Source organism: Cryptomeria japonica, chromosome 8 (assembly GCF_030272615.1).
Source record: "Cryptomeria japonica chromosome 8, Sugi_1.0, whole genome shotgun sequence".
NCBI lineage: Eukaryota > Viridiplantae > Streptophyta > Pinopsida > Cupressales > Cupressaceae > Cryptomeria > Cryptomeria japonica.
The window spans coordinates 298,743,517-298,765,495 of NC_081412.1; the positions used below are offsets into that span (position 1 = coordinate 298,743,517).

Below are 21,979 nucleotides of genomic sequence, written 5' to 3' on the forward strand. Positions count from 1 at the left end.
ATTGAAATGTTTTTTCTATTTTAACAACCAATTTTTTTTGGTATCTTCCAATGCAACTCTACTATTTTTGCATATTATTGATTTTTAAATCAACTTATAATTATTTATGTAGCAATTATGTGTCTATGTTGCTTTTGAAGCAATGAAAATCTCCTCTAATAACTTAGAAAATTGTGTTAAATATATGTGTGTGTTTTTAATGAATGTCGTATCCAACCGTATCCATATTGTGGGTCTTAAAAAATGGCCGTATCCGTATCCAATACTGTACCCATAATTGTATCTGTATTCGTATCCGTATCCATGCAACTTTGCTGATTACATATTCAAATATTCATTTAACTTTTTAAAGGGTAGTCACCAAATACATCAAATAGTTGTCAAAGTCTGAGATCAAAGATTAGCTAAGTCTATGAAGTAGCTGAGATCAAAATTTATCTGACAGAGATCCAACTATTGCTAGGAATTTAGTAAAAGTGGAAGCCAATTTGAAGTGATCCAAGACTTTCATTGTGATTGAGGCAAGGAGTTTTCTAAGGGTAGTTCAATATTTGAGAAGCTTATTGAATCTAATTCCACAGTTGTAATGCTTTATATGCCTTGATGGCAATTGGTAAGTCTTTTACATGGGGTAGAATTCAACAAAAGGCATTTGTTTAGCTGCAGTAAAAGACTAGCTAGCCATTGGTTTTGGCAATACCTAGCTTGAAACTACTATTTTAGGTAGAAGTTTTTAATGATTGTGTGTTGGAGACTATTTTACTACAAGTATGTAAGCTTGTTTGTTGTCATTCATATTTATTTCGTGGAGCACTTTGGATATATTGCTCACATAATGAATTGTATATCTTTGTTTGAGCAAAAGTTAACTATATCAATTAAAAATTAAAAATCATATATCTATATGTACATATATATTATATATGTCTTTGGATGTTTAGTGTTGTGGTAGAAACACTCCATTGGTGAGGCAGCCACCAAGGTTCAAACCCTTGCTGGGGCATATTGAGCTCGTGGGTTTTCTGCCTTTGTTGGGTTGTTGAGCTCGTGGGTTTGAACAAGTGAAGTTTGGGGAATGATGACCCTCCAAAAATGGCCTCATGGGAAGAGATCCTCTATAAGTGGTCTCTTTGGGATCTGACCAAGCTCTTCCCTAGTTTCCTCCATCAAAAAATATATATCATATTAAAAATTAAATATGTATATTTTAAATTTTACATTATTTTTTATTTATAGTTTACTATATAACTATTAATATATATTTATAGTCTATAATAGTTTAAATTTTAATACTTTATAGTATTAATTATAAACTATAGGGGTTTGCTCCTTCCTTGTTAGAATGCCATATATAATAGCACATAATAGTATTAATTTTAAAGCTAGTGTACAATATTAATTATATACTTGTTCACATTAGAATCCATGGGCTGGGGTGTGTAGAGAGCTTGAGTCATATAGAAGCTGCAATTTAGAGAAGATTTTCCAATTGCTTCGATGCTATCTCATATGGCCCCCACGATTTAGGATGATTGAGGCCCTTTAAAATTTGGTTGATGACCACCATTGCTCCTCCCACTCCTTTATTTTGGGATTTTTAGAGGTTAGAAAGAAAACTAAGGGACAAAGTAACAAACTTTTTCAACATTAATTCCACATTGACTTTGATTTTGTCTCGGATCAACCCTATTTCTAAGCAATTTAGTAACTTCACGAGTTTTTCTAGGGTTTTGCAAGTTTTTACAATAATTTTTTTCACTTTTTTGTCTATTTTTTTGCATTTTTTAACATGATTTAAATGCAAAAAATCATTGAAATTTGGTCAATGATTTTTTTGTGAATCGGGATTTTTGGTTGGCTCCAGTATTTAGGATTAATCGGTTATAATTATGATTTATGGTAGACTATTGCTTCTATGCTCCCAATTACTCACTTGTTCTCTAAAGAAATGATACTTTATAGGAATATGCTTTTTCCTAGAGTGCATAATTGGATTATTGGAATTATTAATGGCACTCGTGTTGTCACATAAAATAGAGATAGGATGATTAAACTCTACCTTTATGTCCTTGAAAGTCTGCTTCATCCAAAGAACTTGTATGCAACATGGCACTGCTGCAATATACTCCGCTTCAGTTATAGAAAAAAAGAAGAAACTTGTTTTTTACTCAACCAAGAAACAAGACAACCACCAAGGAAGAAAGAACCTTCACTTGTGCTCATTCTATCATCCATTGAGCCACCTTGTCATTTCCCCAATTTTCGCCCTTCCTTAGTGACAACATTTCTAGCAGGGTTGATCTATTACTTGGTCCCAAACAGAGTGTGAAGGGAACCAACTCAGGGGCTTAGAGAGTCATGCATGACCCTTTTAGGCAGTTTGAAGTAGTTGATAGCAGTTTCCTAAAATTTAGGAGGGATCCCTATTTTTTAGGGATTGATTGGGAGTGGTCTAGGGGGCATCCAGAGACATCTGGGAACGTTTTGGAGACTTTGAGTCAGAGTTCCGTGACTTGCCATGTCTCACCAAAACTCGGCGAGTCACGGGCCGAGTGACCCTCGACGAGTCCTGGGTGGCTCGGACTCGGCAAGGCTGACCGACTTGCTCTAGGCAAAAATCACTAGAAATTGGTTTTTTTGCCGAGTTCTACCGAGTTTTTGCCGAGTCCTGTCGATTTTTTGCCGAGTCTCGAGTCGGGTCAGCCTTGCCGAGTCCAAGTCTTGTTTCTTTGCTTTGAGTGCATCTCCTATTTTTTAGGAGGTGCTCCTATTTTTTTAGGAGGAACTCCTAGTTCACTGACAGACCTTCTAGAGGTGCACATAGTAGAGGAGGACCATTGGGGTTCAGTTTCAGGCTGACAGGGTTAGTCTCCTACTTTTTAGGAGCATCCCTAGATTTTAGGGGAAAACTACCAGTTGGCTTATGGTTCAGGCATTATCCACAGGTAGGTGGCTTCAATCAGTTTACAGTTCTGAGTTTATTTGAGCACTTGATGAATAAAATATTTAATATTTCCTAAGTTGATTATATAATAAAAAGGTGATTATATTAATCACCTATCTTATTATATTATTAAATAAAAGCCATAACACCTTTCCTAGGCATGGCAACTTGGAGGAGTTGGTTTAAGTGATTTTTGCCCCATTCAATGAGTAATTGACCCCTCTAGCCAATCGAACTTCTAAATAAAATAAAATAAAGTAGAAGACCCCTCTAGCCAATCGAACAAATGTAGAAGATAAATGAAATTTTTTTAAAAAACAAAAAATATTTAGAATCCAAAATACCTCTTCAAATTTGCTTTAACTTGACGATAAGCTGCTCTATATCAATGGTTGGCTCTTCCAAATGGACCATAGGCTCCTTTAGATGCACCAAGAGTTGCTACAAACCTCCCCATATTGTAGTAAATGGATGTTGTTTCACTTGTTTGATGGTTTTTTCTTCTATGGCATGTAATTTTGGCTCTAATGCTCCTATTTTTTTAGTCCTCGTACTTGCAAATGAGATGATTGTGCTTTTGGATTCTAAGAGGTGATTTTAGGTGATTAGGTTTTACCTTATTTCTTTTTCTTTTTTGCTTGTTGCTGCAGTAAATTCTATCCAATGGAACTCATCAAATCCAACAAGTCATGTAGACTTAGACTTGCTAGTACTTGGGTGATGAGTGCTTTGACCTTGTTTCCCCCTTAGGACTCGCTGATTTTGGGTGAGTCTAGGTCAGTCCTATTTGTATCTATGATATTTTTATGCATGGAAATGTAAAGACCCCTGTCCTTTTTAAACTCAAATTTTCAGTTTATATGATTTGGTTAACAGTTGGCATGTAATCTTTTGAAGTGTGATTTTTTCTGAGTTTCAATGTGATTTTTCTGATTTGCTTGAAATAATAAAGCACAACACAGAATAAAAATAAATGCAGAAATATGTATATGAATGTAACCAAACTACAGCTGGTAATGTTGTCTGAGCACTTGCCTTCCTCTATCAAATATATTTAGTGAACACAAAAGATTAAATACTGCACAGTATGACAGTAATAACTTATTGATTCAGTTCGATTACTTTGAAATTACAAGGTGCTTGCATAAAGTGTTTTTCCAGTTATGGTCTCAGGGCAGCAAGATGTATACAGCAGCGTTTCTTTACCAAGACTCCCATGTCCACTTCCAGTAACTCCCAAATCAGTACAACACCTTCCTCCAGCTAGTACGGCCACCTTAGAATCACTTCCCAGTTCTGTACAGCCTTGTAGATGGAAGTTTCAGCAAGTCGGCCCCCTTTAGTTCCTGCAACAGACTGGTATGTCCCTTCTCTTGTGCAAACACAGGCCTGTACGGCTCTGTCCCTAACTAATACAGCCCAGTCTAGGTAGTACGGCTCACCAAAATAAGTATGGCCAGCAAGAGAGATTCTACAGTGAATAACCCAGCTCTCACCTTATGAAGTTCTTCCAAACCCAAAATATTCATCCATAAATCTGATTTTGAACTAAAATCTGCAAAATCACTGTAGCGAAGTAGTGTAGCAACTTTTTATTCTTTCTTTTTTGGTTGCCACAAATGCCCTCAAATCTGCTCTAACAATCTGTTGTGACGTTTTCACACATCGCCCCATTGCAAATGGGGACCCATGTTTTTTTTTGCTTTTTAGGGTTTGTTTTCTAGGTCTTTTAGGGTTTTGTTAGTTAGCCTTTGCATTTCGAGTGTCGCCCAGGGGATCACATGGATAGCAAGTCCGGCTTGAGTGATGTCCTGATCCTGAAATTTGGCTAAGTCTGGAATGTCTTGATCCTGAATTTGACTAAGTCTGGAAACTGAAAAACCTCAAAAAACTAGATTTTGCAATATAACTCCTGGAGGTTTGAAACCACTCTCAAACATCCTGAAAGTATATATGGAATATAACTTAAAGTATAAGATGTCACTTATACTTAAATGTTATATTCCATGAAAATTATCCTGATAGAGAGTTCGAAAAGTCAAATTTCGCTCCTGTCCTTCACTGAGGATCTAGAGCGAATTTCGCTTCTGTCCCTCCTAGGAGGACCAAGGCGAAGCGCTCTTGCCCCTCACCAAGGGACCAGGGCAATAATACTTATTTGAGCCATTCCTGACCTTGTTTGGACGAATTGAGACATCAAAGGCATGGTGAAGGGCAAAATGAGCATGATGGAGCATCCAGACTTGATCAAAGGCAATGAAATGATGAAGTTTTTGCCTAGAAGGTCAAATTCGCTCCTGTCCCTCACTGAAGGACCAGAGCGATTTTCTTTATATGCACAATTTTAGACTTTTTTTTGGACATTAACTTTTATTCATAGCATGAAGCAGGATGATATCTTCCCTAGCAAAGACATTTCATGGTGAAAAGTGAAGCATTTGGGCCTGGAGGACAAAAATCGCTCCTGTCCCTCACTGAAGGACCGGAGCTTGAAATCCAAAATTGCCTTGTCCTTGAAAGTTTTGAACAATTTCGCGAATTGAGAAGATCAAAGGAGATACATTTTATCCGTTGAATATAACTTGAAAGCGCAATCATGAGGAAAATTGACCCTAGAAGCAAAATCGCTCCTGTCCCTCTGCCAGGGACCAGGGCGAATTTAAGTGATAGCTCCCGTCCCTCTCTCAGGGACCAGAGCGATTTTCCCTATAAGACAGGTTTTGGGCGAAGATCAAGTAAGTGTTAAGTTTGAGGCAAGAAAAGGAGGCGTAACGAACTTGTTGAAGACAAATTGAAGATTACAAGATACCAAAGTGAGGCCCAAATTGGCCTAGGCGCTCCTGTCCCTCAGTCAGGGACCAGAGCGATTTCTCCCTTAGGCCAATTTCTCACCAAGTTAGAACGAACTCCAGGCCAAGGATGAATGAAAGGGGGCACAACGAGTCCATTGAAGATAAATTTGGAAGTTGGCAAAGTGTAATTGAGCTTGCAAATGAAAATTCGCTTCTGTCCCTCAGCCAGGGACCAGGGCAAAATGTTAGTTATCTTGCCTTCCACTCAAGTTTAAATCACTCCAAGTCAGGATACAGGGTGGCAAGGACGTTTTGAGGTGTCTCGACGAAGAACGAAGTTGCAAGGACCACCAAAGATGAAGGATTTACACTAAAATACCCAAATTCGCTCCTGTCCCTCTCCAAGGGACCAGAGCGAAATGTTCGAATGTGTCCAAATTTAAGTTGCCACTAACATTTCAAGTGTTCAAAAGGGAGTAAAGAACATCATTTTGCACCGTGAAGACAGTTGCAAGTTGATATAAATAATGAAGACCCAAGGAAAAAGGCAAGTTCGCTCCTGTCCCTCACCAAGGGACCAGGGCGAAGGTACTTTAAAGCACACTCCTTCCACAAAAGGGACGAATTAAGCTCAAGATTCCCAATTAAAATGCTATTTTGGACGTCTATGACATGACTCTGAATGTGAAAAACAAGAAAAACAAGGCCAAAATGAAGGAGTGCTCCTGTCCCTCTCCCAGGGACCAGAGCGATATGGTTAGTGTCCCTTATTCCTCCCATGCTTAGGCGCCAATATTTTCGAATTACATTAAAATGCCAAATTCGATAAAAATGTGAAAGATTTAATTAAATTGGTATTTAAAAATAGCGCATGGACATTCAATAATTAATTTAAAGCCTTTAAAAAATCGAGGTTTTTAATTACAAAGACATTTAATTAATTATTATTAAATTAAATTTTAAAAAAGGGGAGCGCTTGGGGTATTATTTTGCAAGGTCGGCCCCCTCTTTTATTAAATTTTATTTGTTTTTTGGGCCTATTTTCCAAGTCGGCCTAGGGGCAATTATCAAGATGAGCGCCTATATAGGAGGGGTGTGTTGAGCATGTTAATCCATCATTTAATCATTTGTCCAAGTGCGATTTTGAAGGAGCAATAGAGGTGCGAGTTTTGATTCAAGAGGGAGAGCGAACTTTGTTGAAGGCTAGAGGTGGAGCGAATTTTCCTTAAAGCGTTGAAGACCCCAAAGGGTGGTGAAGTTAAAGAGGAAGCACATTTTGAAGACTTCGATCCACATTTTGCCTAAGCAAATTTGCTTAATTTTGCATCTTTTCTTAGATTTAGTTCTCAAGTGGAGGTATGGCGAGATTCTCCTAGTCTCAATTTTGAATTTTGAATTTTCAATTTCAAGTGGCTTAGTTAAATTTAGGAGATGATAATTCAAAGATTTATCATGAGGTTTCCTAATTTAAAACTTAAATCCTCTTTCTAGTCTATATTTCCACGTTGCAAAATATATTACTAATTTTAAAATGTTGTGTAGGTATCAAGATGGCGACTCCAAGCTCGAAGGATCTGCAAGTCGGAAGGTTCTCCTCAAGGAAAATCAAGCCAGATCAAGGACGGTCTCCTCAAGGACGATCAAGCAAGGACAAGGGCGGCCTCCTCCAATCCAGCGTTTCAAGGCGAGGTACATCATCATCCTGCAAATCAAGGACACAAGAAGTCAAAGCAAAGGGTTCGTTGAAGAAGCAGATAGTTCCAGAAGAATTAATTAAAGCTAGCTTCTCAACAACATCATGTTGAATATTTACCCCAAGTTACAAGTGTCAGACGAGGTGGCATCCTAGTCATCACTTCTCCAGTTAGTGTGGTCCACCTCAGCATGTCCAGATTCAATGTACCTAACTCATGGAAGGTGGCACAAACTCCGATGTACCTACCTCGGCTATCCATTGGTCGATTTTTCTAGAGAGGACATGTGTCCAAGCAATACAATTTTATCATTGGTCAAGCATTAAATGTTATGTAATGGTTGTAACAAACCCTAATTAGGGTTTTCATTGTTGAATCTTGGCCATTGATCTCGAATTGATCTAAGCCATCGAATTGTATTGAGGGCACTATATAAGCCCTGACATTTCATTTTGTAAAGGCATTAGGAATTAGAGAGAATAGGTTAGTTGGAAGAGTTAGAATATAGTTGATAGAATAGCAATTAGAGTAGAGTAGAGAGAGAAGGCAAAGATTGTTGCCAAGATGTTGTTGTAAAAGACTTGTAACTTCATTGAAGAAATGGTGAAATTTATGGGTCGATTCGACAATTTGCATGGTCTTTATACTTCTCATATTTGATTTCATGTTATTAGATGAGTGGAAGAAATATGCTTGATTGATGGTGAAATTCGCATATCCATACTACTAGCAGTTTGTTGATTGCAGACTTGCCTTGTGTAGTCAACTGGAATCGTTCAGCTTAAGCTTAACTTCAATTGTCGCTTCTTCATTGATATGCATCAACCTGATGGTGTCTATGCCTGCAGTGATGATTTGAACATCATAAAGCTTCCCTTCGAAGATCACACTAGCCTTGTGGAGATGGTCCTGCGATGTCAAAACAAGACCTAGTTAGAGTTTCATCAAAGATCAATCATTGCTCCTACATTCTTAGTATTAGGATTAGATCCTCTCTTCGCCCTCATCTTTTTTCCATTTTTCAAATCTAAGGCAGTAAGATCCTGTGTTCCAACAATATTCAAAGGCAAATCAGAAGTTCAATCATCAAATGTAAGTCCCCTTGTGATTCCAGCAAATCACATCATACCACTGGAGCTTATCCACACGTAGAGACCCTACATACAAGAACCTTGAAGTTTCTCCGATTGATCCTTTTCGCGATATCTTCAGCATTCGGAAACTTTATTCAAGAGAGGATAAGGTACCCTTGGGTATTTTATTCTGTGTTAGGCTGTGTACAAAATACACGTCAACACAATCTTTCTCCAAATCTGCCCTTCTCTATTTGAAAATTCTAAGACTTTCTAAGCCCAATGTGTTTCCTGAATGAAAACAGCAATAATCCTCCTCACAGTGTCTTGCAACAGCGAGAAGAATGTCATTCATGAGGGATTTCGTCCTCACAAACCCTTGTGTTGTGCGTATTGCACACCTCGCCCCCTTTCTCTTAAAACGGGGACCCCCGTCTCTGAGATCTTCGCAGTAGAAAGCCTAGGTCAAATGCCGCTAAAGCCAAATTCGGCCTCTGGGGCCAAATTGCGAGCTCCAACCCCGAAATCGTGTTTGGAGCTAATTGTGAGAGAAGCTAAAATCGGGAGGAATCATTTTTCTAGATAAATCACATGAGAAAGCGAAATACAAACTAAGTTTTTCAAAACCCCCGTCTAGGCCAAAAAAGTGAGTGTCAAAACTCTTCAATAGCCCGAAGTCTGTTAAAGATCGCATTTTTAAGGAACGATAAGGACAATCTTGCATTCTCACCTCTTAAGCCGAAAACCCCCCAAAAGCATAAATTCGCGCAAAATAACCAAATAGGCCGAAAATCGCGAAAATGCGAAATGAAGGGAGAACGCTTAAACTTAAAACTTTTCAAAATTCCCTTCCAGGCCAAAATTTCGAAAGGAAAGGCATTTATTTTTAAAAAACTTTTCAAAACGCCTCTTTGGCCCGAAAATGGAGAGTAAGTAAAAAAAACTAATTTCCGCATAAGTTTGCAAAAGGCCTATTTAGGCCGAAATTGCGAAAGGTAAGGCATTTTAAAACTTAAAAAAAAACCTCCTTGAGGCTGAAATTGCGGAAATATTGAAAGAGCGTTTAACTTGAAGACATTTTCGAATGCCTCTCTCAGCCCGAAAATAGGGCCTTGCGTGTTTTAAGAGAAAGGGGCGTTGTTCTTTTAGCATTTAACAAAACCTCCCCCAGCCCAAAAAGGAGAAAACGCGGAGGAAGCGGGAAAGCGTTTAAATTGAAAACTTTTCAAAACCCCCTTCCAGGCCGAATTCGCGTGAAGTAGGGGCGTTTTCAATTTCTAAATTTGCAGAGACCCTCCCAAAACGTGAAATCGCCTGTTAGGGAGTGTGAGACAAGGGCGTTTTAACTTCATAACCTCGCACAAAGGCCCTTGCATTCCGAAGTCGTGAGGAAGGTGTGATTTTGCATTCACCTCCTTTGTGCCGAAATGCAGAATCGCGCGAAGAAAGGAGAGGCGTTTGACGGACAAAGACTTTGCAAAATTGCCCAAGTGTCACAAAGAGCCAGAATCGTGAGTTACATTCTTAAGTGAGACATTTAAAGCTACATCTCACAAAGGGCTTCTTGAGCTAGACGTTTAAAAAATTTAATGTTTGTTAAATTAATTTAATTAATTTTTCAAAATTGATTTATTTAAGTGAAATCAATTGTTTACAGGCTGCAAGACGTCATCGGAAAGAACCAAGAGAAGGCCTGAAACGTGAAGGAGCCAGGCATTGAAGGCTGAAGAAGATTTAGGAACGCGCTACAGGAGCGTGAGATCTGAACTGGGCATTGGGAAGCATGTCGCTGAACAACAAGCTAAAGTCCGTCACCGGGACCAAAGACCAAAGAACACCTCGAATGCAACAATCATGCGTTCTCAAGAAAAGTGCACAACTCGATTTAATTCCAGGAATTCAGTTTTAAGAACTGAAATTGTTTTATTGTGAAACTGCTTGTGGGTCCCGCGCAAGATATTTTAAAACAGAGGGGACACATGTCAGTTATGTCCAACTACCGGATAGACCCAAATTAAAGCCAAATAGTGGTAGGCAGTTGGGATAGTAGTTGAGAGGATAACTGAAAATTGAGTGGGCATGGGTTAAAGCTGCCAACTTCTGGAAGGCAGGTGAATGACCCTTGGATGTAGTCCATCCTAGCCGCTGATTCATATTGTAAAAATTTATAAAAGGCAGAGGCCTTTCTTTTGTAAAGGGTTAGAAGGTTAGATAATTAGAATTTTTTAGTTAGTTTTTAGAAGTTAGAATAGGTTAGATTTTAGCAGTAGCATATAGATGTTGCAGAAATTGTTGTAATGGTAGCTGAAGCAAATATATGAACATTGAAATATGGTGTTTGTTGTCTTTGTTTTAGTCTATTTGCATGTTTTCTTTCAGCTGGTTAAATTTTAGAGTGCATGGATTTTAATGGTGAAGTGTAGAGGGGTATTTGATGCATTTCTAGTTCATACCATTGGGGGTCTGCTGATTGTAGGTCACCGTGCATGGTTAGTCTGAACCCAAACTGTGCTTAGTTCAACTGCAGGTGTTCGTCTTAGGCTGCGCCAGAATTGGGTGCTTAAAACGAGTGTCTCCGGTCTGAAAATCCTTCATCCCCTGGAGCTTGCACCGTTCTTGTCTAGTTGTGAGGGTGTCTCTAGCAAAACAAGAACTGGTTTATCGAAATCTGTCTACCCGCTGCATCAACTGTTATCATCCTTGTCCTTGGGCTCCCTGAACCCTTTCCTTTTGATTTTATTTCGCAGTCCGAAAATCACAACAGACTAGCTTGTTGCAAAATGTAAGACCCCTTGTGCTCCCAACAAATCACATCGACTGTTGAGCTATCCTGCAGTCAAGACCTGACAATCGAAACCTTGAGGTCGTCCCCATTGATCAAATTGAAACAACATTAGGGATTTCCTTATCTCAAGAGAGGATAGGATACTCGGCGAGATCATTCTATTCTGCGTTGGCCAGATGGAGTCGTAGCAATGCGATTTTAGCCATTTCAACACCTTGCAGATGAGCTCTTCAATTAATTCACAAATTATCCATTCAACCCAGCATGCTGAAAGAGCTCTCAAAACTTCTATTTATTCACTTTCCAAGGAAGTCAACTCAACACATAGGCAATGTGGGATAATAGAAATTACTTTTTATTTTAATATTATAATCTCCCCATTAGGGAACCCATGTACCTTTAAAAGAAAGAGGACATTTGATACTTTTAACACTTAACTTTATGGTCCCACTAAAGTTAGTAAATAACGATGAAGTTAAATATTTTAATTTAACTTTATAACTTAAATTTTATCATTAAATAATAAATATCTCCAATTAGAATTAAATTACCCAGTCGGTATTCAACGATCATCACTGACATTGTTGCCATTCATGAATGCATTGAAAATGTCGAGTCACTGCCCTAGCTAGTTGACTTACTAAAAATAGCAAGTTCCACAAAACTGCATCAAATCAACTGGGATTACCCTGAATGTCATGTCCCCATTTTTCGAATGATAGCTCAAGAATCTTAGATTTGCCTGTTAGCCGTTTTCGTAGCCAAATGATGGGGTTAGGAGATGCTTGGTTCACCAAGAGGAGCTATATTTAGCAAGTTTTGGAGCATGGTGAAGAATTATTAAATAAAGTTTATAATAAAAGCTTATAAAAGCTTATAAGAGTTTATAAGTTACTTTTTTCTATTATTAGAAAATTTTAATAAAAGTAACTTTATAATGTTATAAGTTTATTTACCCCTTGGCTCAATTCCCTTGGCAAGTGTTATAACTTAAAAAGTGGTCAATTAATCATGAGAGAGCAATCCTCAAGGTGGGCGAACTCTTATGAGGGGATAAGATTCCAATGGAATTTTAAAAAGATGCCAAGAAGAGTTCGAATTAGGGCAAGGAGCATAAGAGAAGGCATTGGGGGTTCATTTTGCATTATGTGATTGAGAATTTTTGAGAAGAAAACTATTTTGCAGGTCTGCAACGAATTTTGCAGGTGTGCGGATTGGAATTGGGGACGTAGACCTCCATTTTTGAGTGAAAGGATGAAAACCCTTTCATATTTTGTCAATTTGGAATGGTGGGAATGCTTATATCTCTCCAACAAGGGGACTAATTAGAAGAATTTTGACACTTACAGCAGCAATTGAATATGAGAATCAGATCAGAGAAGTTAGAGGGCAGATTTTGGTGAAATAATGCAATTTGTGGCCAGCCATGCCTCTCCCAGCCTAGTCGTACACTTCTAGCTTGCCTGGGAGTTTACAAAAAATAATTTGGGAGGGTTTACATCTGGTTTTTTTGTGCAAATCTCATTGTCAGCATTAGGAATAAAGATTAGAATCATTCTTTTAGGCTTATGAAGTCCTTGGAGAGAGATATGAGCAAATCAGTGTGGAAAATTGACCATTTTCAGTGAAGTCTCCTGGGGGCTTTAGGGAATCAGCAGCAGTTTGGTCTATTTGTGTTAGATTTGTTTTTGGTAATTATTATTTAGAGGAATACAACTCATTGGAGTAGTTAGGACACATTTGTAGCTCTTGTAGCAGCATATGGACTCATTTAAGCTATTAAAGTAGCCCTCGAGGCAAGGCGTTGGACTCTTGGTAGGCCAATTTTGGCATGTCATTGATGAATTCCGTTATTTATTGGCATCTGATAATTGCTGTTAGAAAATCAGTCAATCTGAAATTTAATTTCAGTCATTAGTTTATGTTTTATCATTTTTATTGAATTGCATTGTCTAAATTGCAAGGCATATATATATTGCGAAAACACAAAACAAACATAAAACCACAAAACAAACATATAAAACCAATTCTCTCTATTGCTGGCCAAAGAAATCAGAATCAGAAAACTAAGTCAGATTGCTACATTCAGTAGTCGGCATCTTTCACTGAAATTGGAAATGCCTAGGCATAATAACCTCTGGATCCTTTCAATGTCCAAGTTAGCCCACGAGACCATGGAGAAATAGGCTAACGACAACATCATACAACATGTGCTAGAAAGGGGACATTACAGGAAATGATATTGGAAAAGGACCTTGTGTATATCATTTTGTAATAAGATCTCTGCATAAAACATGTCATTAGGACATGATTTGTATTGTTCTTGAGGCGAATGGTCTATTGGACATTTTTTAACAAAATAATCATTTGCTTTTCTTTTTCAGTAATTTATTGGGGTTATATTGATGTGGGCCCTACCTCAACTACTACTAACACCTTACAACATGTATACTGATACCAGCAACTCCTTAAAACCAACAATTCTACCATAGAATCCAATACATCAGTACTATCTAAATTGTTAAATTTTATTCCATTGATTAACTCAGCAGGCCTTACTGCTTTTACCGTCTTGTCATTTTCTCGCAAGATGTCAATCTACCATTTTCTTTGTTACCATCTGAAGATCTTGAAAAAAATTCTCGTGTTTGGATCTTCATCATTAAAGTTTTAACTTTCTTATGTATAGACGTAATGCCACCCTTGTAACTCCCAATGTTGCTTTACCCTTGTCAGATAAGGGTTGCATATGTTTTCTTCTGCCACAACCTCCTCAAGCACATCCTCCTAGGATAGACTAGTTATTACCTCGTATGGATACTCTCATGTATCTCAATATCTTACATAACTTGCTTAAATTCCATTTAGAATCTTCTGAAATGGAGGTTCTCATTCACACCATACCATTGTCAAGTAGATGCCTTCATATCACCAACATTCTTGCAATTAAGTTATTTTCGTAGCCTATAAATAGTGACTTTACCTTGGGAAAGAGGATCCCAAGAGCTGTTGTCAGCTGCCATTAACACAATATTTCCGACCAAACATAGGAACCACCAATGTTTCTTGTTGTAAACACAACCAAACAAATGACACAAGATATGTACCTCACCACTATACCAAGTCTGCCCATTGTAAATATCTTAGGCACAACACCACCATTCCATGTACTAATGAGATTTCACATTGAAATTGACCTTGACACCATATATTTGCAAATGGACAGCTGCACTGAACACACGATATCTTATAAACTTCAGTTTTTATGACCAACTATGGTGGTATTGTTAGTTAATAATTCAAGGTGGACAATCATATAGGAGGAGGTTGGATAAATTTATTCAATCCTTAACATCTATACTTATAATTTTTCAATCTCTGTCTTATAGATTCACTGCCCAAATAATCTGCAACATAGTACTGCTTCCTGCAGGAATGTATCACGTGGAAGCTTTCAAATGTCTTTTTAATTTAATGCTATTTCAAAACTTGCCCTGAGCTTTCAATTTCCTTATTCACTGCATTCACTATTTGTGAGTCTCTTATCACCAAATTCATATATCCAGACAGATATGCAGCCCAAACTCCTGCAAGAAGGGCCTTACATCTACTTCATTAATGGTTTTAACATCCAAATGTTTTGAGCTCCCAAGTATAAAGTCACCTTTTGAGTCTTTTTGCACAAACCCTGCATGTTCAATACCTGGTTCCCTTTCAAAACCCCATCAAAATTCAATTTTATACCCTCCTTTGGTGCCGACCATTTCTCCAGTCTTATATTACTGTTAGGAACTAACAACCCTTGAACATGAAAGATTTCTTATGTTTTAAGACATTGCTTATATAAATGACTATGTTAAAAACAAAAACAGTAATTTATTTTGCTTATGTTCCAACAAGTTTTCTATTTTTTTAAGTGCGATTGGGAACATCACCTTGCATACAGTGACTTTAGGAGTAACATGCTCTAGTTTTGAATGTGAAAGTACACATACATCTTATCTTTGAAATTATGGGTTGCATTATTACAGTATTTCGATTTGAATGTGTTTCACTTTGTTTACAAATGTACCTTTTTATCAATACACCACAACCCTATGAATGTTCCAAGAGCTTTGGAAAATCTATAAACAAATTGAGGAAGTTCTTCCTTGATATTTGTAAGGCTAGGATAAATAAGAAAAGAATGCTCCTTGTATTCAATTTCTGTGGACTATCATAATTTACAAATTTGCTCTTCCCAAGGTTTTATAGGCTTAATCTCATCATAAATGATACGATAGATATTATGTGAACTGTAAAACCCTAAACACTGAAGGATGACACAATAGATATCATGTGAACTGCAAAACCATAAACACGGAAGGATTTATAATAACGTAACCATTTCAATGGATGAGTTAGAAGATAAATTTTAAGTCATCCTTGTAAGAAATAAGTGACAGAAATATAATGTTTCACATCTTTTCACAATTTTTTGTCTCCTTTTACCACTGGTTTTGAGCAATAAGAAAGGTTTGGTCCACCAAAGCAAATTGGAAGCTAACAGAAAAGTGAGGGGTAGAAATTTGTAGTCAATGAGAAAAGAATGAATTGGCTTCTATTTTTTAGTTGATATGTTGTGGAAGTGCTTAAATAGTTAATTTTGGATTTTTAACTGTTGTTGAGGATGTAGGATTTTGAGGAAGTGCAAGGTTAACAACTAAACTCTGTTGGTCTGTACTAGTCCTATTTGTTTCTTGACTCTCAACTTTAAACAAAATTTTACAATGTACATATTCATTTTTCTGTATCTCTGTATTTATCTGCTAGAGTATACTTTGAAACTATATGTTTATAGGGAATACACAGTAATGAATATTTAACCTCTTAGCTTATATTGAAGTTTGGTACTGTTGCGACGATCTATTATCTTTGATGCAGATTTCAAGGTAGAGATTTTTCCACGTGCAAAACAATAATTCTGTTATGTATTTCTGAATTGAAAGATGACTTTGTGAAGTGTAAAATGTTTAGATACTTATTATTCTTGTACTTGATCATTATAGAATTATTTGGTTTCAGGATTCTATACTTGTTTTAACTATTGATTTACAGAGTTCCTGTAGTACATTTGATTTAAACATAATTGATACTAACAAAATATTTTAGCTGAAATTGAAATCTGTACTCTTGCAACACTTTGTGATCTGTGATGGAGGTTTCATGGTAAAGTTTTTTCTGAGCTTAATAACAAGAATTCCGTTATGCAAAATCAAAATATAACATCGTGAAGTGTATTTTTAATTCTTAGATATTTCTTTTAATACCTGAAGGTAATAAAATTCTCTTGTTTCGGGGAATACCATTCCTTTCAAGTTTCAACTATTGATTTACAAATTTCCTGCAGTATAGTGACAGATGTTATCACATGCCTGTTTTTCTTACAGCCTTTCTTTGGAATGTATGGATTTGGGGGTGTTGCAGCTTCCATGCATCTGGGAAGGTATGGCTTGATATTTATAAATTCTGTGCAAATAAGTATTTTCTTGGTAAAATAATGAAAAAATTGACAACCAGACAATGATTTCCTTTGATGTTTTAAATGTTGACTTTTCCAGTGTAGTTATGGTGTCATCCAAAACAAAAACATCAAAGAAAGTTGTCACCCTAAGGCTGGAAAAGGATTCGTTGGTACAGAGGTCAAAATCAGATCGAATCTGGAGGGTAAGAACCTTCCATCTGGTTCTGTTGCAAGTGAAAGGATAGATTTGTGTGTTTTATTTTCTAGAGGTAAGAACACAAAAGCTTGTTAGCCATTTCTGTCAGCATGAAAGCTGGAATATGAAATTAGTGGTTTCTTGCATAGTTCCTGGAATATGGAATAGATGTATATTCTGGGTTGTTTAGGATAAAAAATTACAGATAATATGTTTATTTTTGCATTGTTATCCATCTTGAATTTTGTATTCAACTATATAGATACGAGTAAGATATGTTAATGGCTTCTAATAAGCAATGTACTTTCAGACACCAGGGGAGATAAGAGAGGTTTCGCAAGAAGAAAGAAAAATGTCTCCCCATGGTAGTTTCACTAAGGTATGTATATTGTAGCAATATGGCAGTTTGATTTGAAAAGTTTTTTCAAGTTAGACAAGACTTACTGTTTATTTTATCAATGTTTTCACACAAAGTTGGTCTATGTGGCTAACTTTTATGTTGAAATGTTTTTATTAGAGCTATATTTGTTACAGTTATATTTGTGTTTTGAATATACATCTTGAGACTGCTCAAAATTGTTTCTCCCAGTATGACTGGCTTAGGCCGTGGCTCGTCCTCCATTCTGGATGTAGCTTTGCCTCTAGCTGCACTTGGCAGTGACAATGACTCCTCATCCTCCTCAATGTCATCCAGTGTGAAACCAAATCCACCCCTCTCCTCCTCCATAGCCCACTTCTCCAAATCATTGTTGTCGTCCTATGTAAACAATGGAGGTTGCTCTTGTGATGTCCAATCACTGTAAGGATCTATATGATTCAAATCAGTTGCACTAGTTGGTGCTTCCTCTACCTTCCTTATGCACAATCGAAGATTATATTTCACAAAGACAAGGTCATTGAGGCGTTTTTGAGCTAACTTGCTCCTCTTGTTTGTGTGGATGGCCTCAAAGAAGCTCTAATTGCGCTCACAATTGGATGAACTACAAGGCTGACATAAGATTTTGATGGCAAATTTTTTGAGATTTGGGGTATTTCCACCCCAACTTTGCCCCCAAGCATCTGCAAAATTAAATTAGGTTGAGGGTAGCACCCCTCGGGGGTTCTGAGGGTGAGAAGTAGAGGCGTAGAGAGATAGGTCTAGATCTTGGGGGAGCGAGGAGAGAGTGAGATGGAGAGTTGTAGAGAGGGGGATAGAGGAAGAGTGATAGGGAGATAGATAGGTCTAAAATTCTGGGCATATAAAGTGAGAGAGATAGAGAGAGCGAGAGAATGCTGAGAGTAGCATACTAATTACCGAAATTTGACCAAGTCTGAAAATTTGAAAGATCTTTTAAAACCTAGAATTTGCATTATAACTCCTAGAGATCTAAAACCACTCTCAAACTTCCTGCCAATATATACATGAAATATAACTTAAAAGTTTAAGAAAGGAAAAAGACTTATACTTAAATGTTATATTTCATGTTTATATTCTGATGAAGAGAATGAGACTGACATGAGAAAAAAAAATAGATAATTTTTTGATATGTTTGGGCCTCTTTTTTTAATGCAGCCAAGTTTTTTCTAGAAACCTGCCAAAAACTGGGTGAGTTTTTCCCAAGAACTCAGCAAGTTTCTTTTGTGAGTCAGTGGTGTTACTACTCGCCGGCCAAAAAAACTCGCGAGTTTTTAGAAACTTGTCGAGTAGTCCAATTATGTTATAGAAGATAGCTTTACTATAGTTTTCCAGTGCAAATAAGCTTTCACTATTTGGTCTTTGTTTATGGGTAACATAATAGGTTGGGATATATAAAGTGTCTTGGTTTGAAGTCATTGCTGGTTATGCTAAAGGTCTGAACAAGAAGTCAAGCTGGGAAAGGTCTTCCCCCCTTGTTGGTACATATTGTGGTATTGACTCATTCCAGCTCAACAGGGTGCAACCAAAGCAAAAAGACAAAGGCAAAGGCAAAGAAAAGCTGAATAATGGAGGACAAAATGATGAGGAAGAGAATGAAGAAGGATAATGATAGTGAATGAACATGCTTTGTAATTCATTTTTCTGAACTCTTATACGTATGCCATGATGTACTGATCGATATATATTTTGTTTGTAACCTGTGTATTGCCTGGTTGGGGATTAGTTGATGTGACCACCCTGGTCACAAAATTGTAACCAAACTTATCTTTTTTGGATATTGATTTTCAATTAAAAAAAATGAGAACTATTCACGGTGTAAGAGCCTTGCATATGTGGGCTAATGCAAGATCTCATTGTTAAGTTCTTAGGAGACACACATATTACAGTTGTTGTTGCAGCTGCATTCCTTTTGTTTCCTAATTCTCAGCTCATATGAAGTAATGAGCACATTAGCCAGTTGTATAACCTCAGACTCTGCTTTATCACATAGGAAATTATCGCTTATAGGAACCGTTGCAACGTTAAATTTGAGGCCAAATAAGCAGTTGTACATGGCCCCTTGAGGTTTTATGCTCACAAGCAGGATTCGTAGCCTAACCACCTACTTTCCGTTTCTTGATTCCAAATCTCAAACAAAATCTGATTTTCAAACCGTATCAAAGACCCCCCAAAAAGAAGGGGAAAACCAAAAAATAAAGATAATACAAAACAAACTCTAGCTATGTTAAGTAACCAAAAAAGTAAAATAATAAAACCCTATAATAAGAGGGAAAAATGAACAAAATTTGTAAAAAGAAAAAAAAGGAAAATAAGAAAAGGGATGAACCTTTTAAATGTTGACAAAAAACTGAAAGGAAATTTACAGCCATGTAGGACTACTTCCACATAATCCAAAGAGAAAAATTCATACAAACAAGTATTTAGAATCCACATGCAAAAGAACATAGACAAACATACCATCAAGATTACACGAGATATACCTTGCGAAAACTATCAAGAGGGAAAATCTCAGCCTCCAAAAGCATTCATCCTCATCTATTATCTCATGAACAATGATTATCATACATTTGTATAGTCATTGTGAATACATTTGAAACATCAAGCTCTCTAAATGCACTCCATGTGAACAAGCAAGTTGCAATCATTACATCCCACAAAACCACCAAGTAGTATGTAATATCCTCAAAACCACCAAGTAGTATGTAATATCCTCTAACAATTTTTTTTGGATTTTTCAATAAGATTAGAAGCACAACAACACTTGTTAGGGTTAGAGGAATGCAATCCAAATCAACTGAAAAGAACCTTACACCTTTTGATCATCGAGAGCCCAAACTGGGAGGGTGAGAGCATATGGTAGGAGGGGATTGTTAGATGCCAACTGCTGAAAGAACTGATTACAATGATGGGTGGTAAGCCAACCCCTTCCACTTTTCAGCGGGATAGAAAACTATAAAGCTTGGTGATAAACCACCCAAGGTGCAACAAGAACAGAGCCAAGCTACGAATCACTCTACCGCGTATCTCAGTGGGAGGATGAACACTTACAATAAAGCTCAACTCAACCGCTTATGCTGTGGGAGGATCATTACAAACAAATATCACTCGATCGCTTATGCAGCGGGAGGACTAAATTACAAATATCAAAAGTAGGCGGCAAGCTAGCCTCTTCCACTTTTTAGTGGGTATGCTTTACAATCTATAAGTGGTTGATAGTACTACTATTCAACCTTACAAAAAGAGAGGAAAGATACAATAGAAGAACAATGCTGATCACAAAAGATAACTACCACCAAAACCAGCTCAAACTACACTCACTCGCAAGAACTCAGTCAAACATCAACTTTCGAAAATCCGATATAGATAACAGCAGGCTGGAAATGCATAATCAGCAACCCCAAACCACACCAAAATGCTCCCAACTCGCTCCAAACTCACCCAAAACACCTCACGACACACCTAAACTGACACTAGGCATAAAGCGACTAAGAACAAATTGGAAATGAGCTTCAATATGCCCCCAAACACATAGCAGACATCCCAATGCACCCACAAAAAGTACGCCTATGCTGGAAATGTACGATTTGTATTATAAAATTAAAGACTCCAAACCAGGGGCTAAAAACTTACAAATCATATTGCCAAATGCACAAAAATATTTCGAGCCAATACCCAGAATGATAGGTCGCACAGGTAGGGGGTAAGATCGAATCTTTGCTTCAACCACACCAAAAACCAGCAACATTGAAATCCACACCACTCACAGGAAATATGAAAAATGTACATTCAAACTACACCACAATCCAACACTCAGCTAGGTACTATGTTTCAAGTACGAAATTGGCTAAACTAGGGAGCCACAACTTCGAAGCTCAAGTTCACTCACAATTCGGACAACATAACAATATGATTTCTTTAAGATGCCAAAAATGAGAGCCCAAGGCTCTTATTTATAACTTTTGTTGAACCAAATTCAAATGCAAATGCACACCAAATACGCCTAAATCACATCTCATTTCATTTCACCCCAAAGGCGCCCAAACCCATCTGAATTTCATTTCATTTTTCCCTTCAAAATGGCGTCCCCTTCCATCTAGGCAAGTTCAAACTTTGCCTTGGAAAAATCTTGCAAATATAAATATAATAAGCTCATGAAATAAGCTTTATTTCTCTTATGCCATTGACTTAGGGAAAATTAATAAAATCATTTAAATAAAATAAGCTTCTATTTCCCAAAGTCACCCAAATAATAATAATTAAATATTAACCTTAGAATGCAGTGTTAATATTTAATAAATCATTCTGCAAGCCAAATACTATTCAATACCAAATGAATTGAGGATTGAAGTGCTGAACCAACAGTTGGACTAAACTGGAGCTCTGAATTGCCCTGCTAAAAATAGAACTACTTGAACTGATACTTACTATAAATAGTAAGTCATGAAATCATCTCCGAAAGACATGCTCCTCGAACCTAGTGAGAGAGCTCAACAACCCTAGAAAACCCTCAAAATCTGGTCAGTTGCCACCAACTTACTAAAAATAGTAAGTTCAGATGTCCTCTCAGAACTGAATGCATGCCATATCATCGAGTA

The 21,979-nt window shown here is 37.2% G+C and overlaps 1 protein-coding gene across 4 annotated transcripts in view; it reads left to right on the top strand.

Annotated features, from left to right (window-relative positions):
• Nucleotides 1-21,979, top strand: part of LOC131035899 (structural maintenance of chromosomes flexible hinge domain-containing protein GMI1) — a 254,949-nt gene that overhangs the window by 74,695 nt on the left and 158,275 nt on the right. For 3 of the 4 annotated variants that reach the window (XM_057967666.2, XM_057967665.2, XM_057967667.2), the window contains 3 exons: nucleotides 16,718-16,773; nucleotides 16,889-16,994; nucleotides 17,298-17,366. In XM_057967666.2, the coding sequence (XP_057823649.2) occupies nucleotides 16,718-16,773; nucleotides 16,889-16,994; nucleotides 17,298-17,366 (231 nt within the window). The other variant, XM_057967668.2, reaches the window with a different exon arrangement.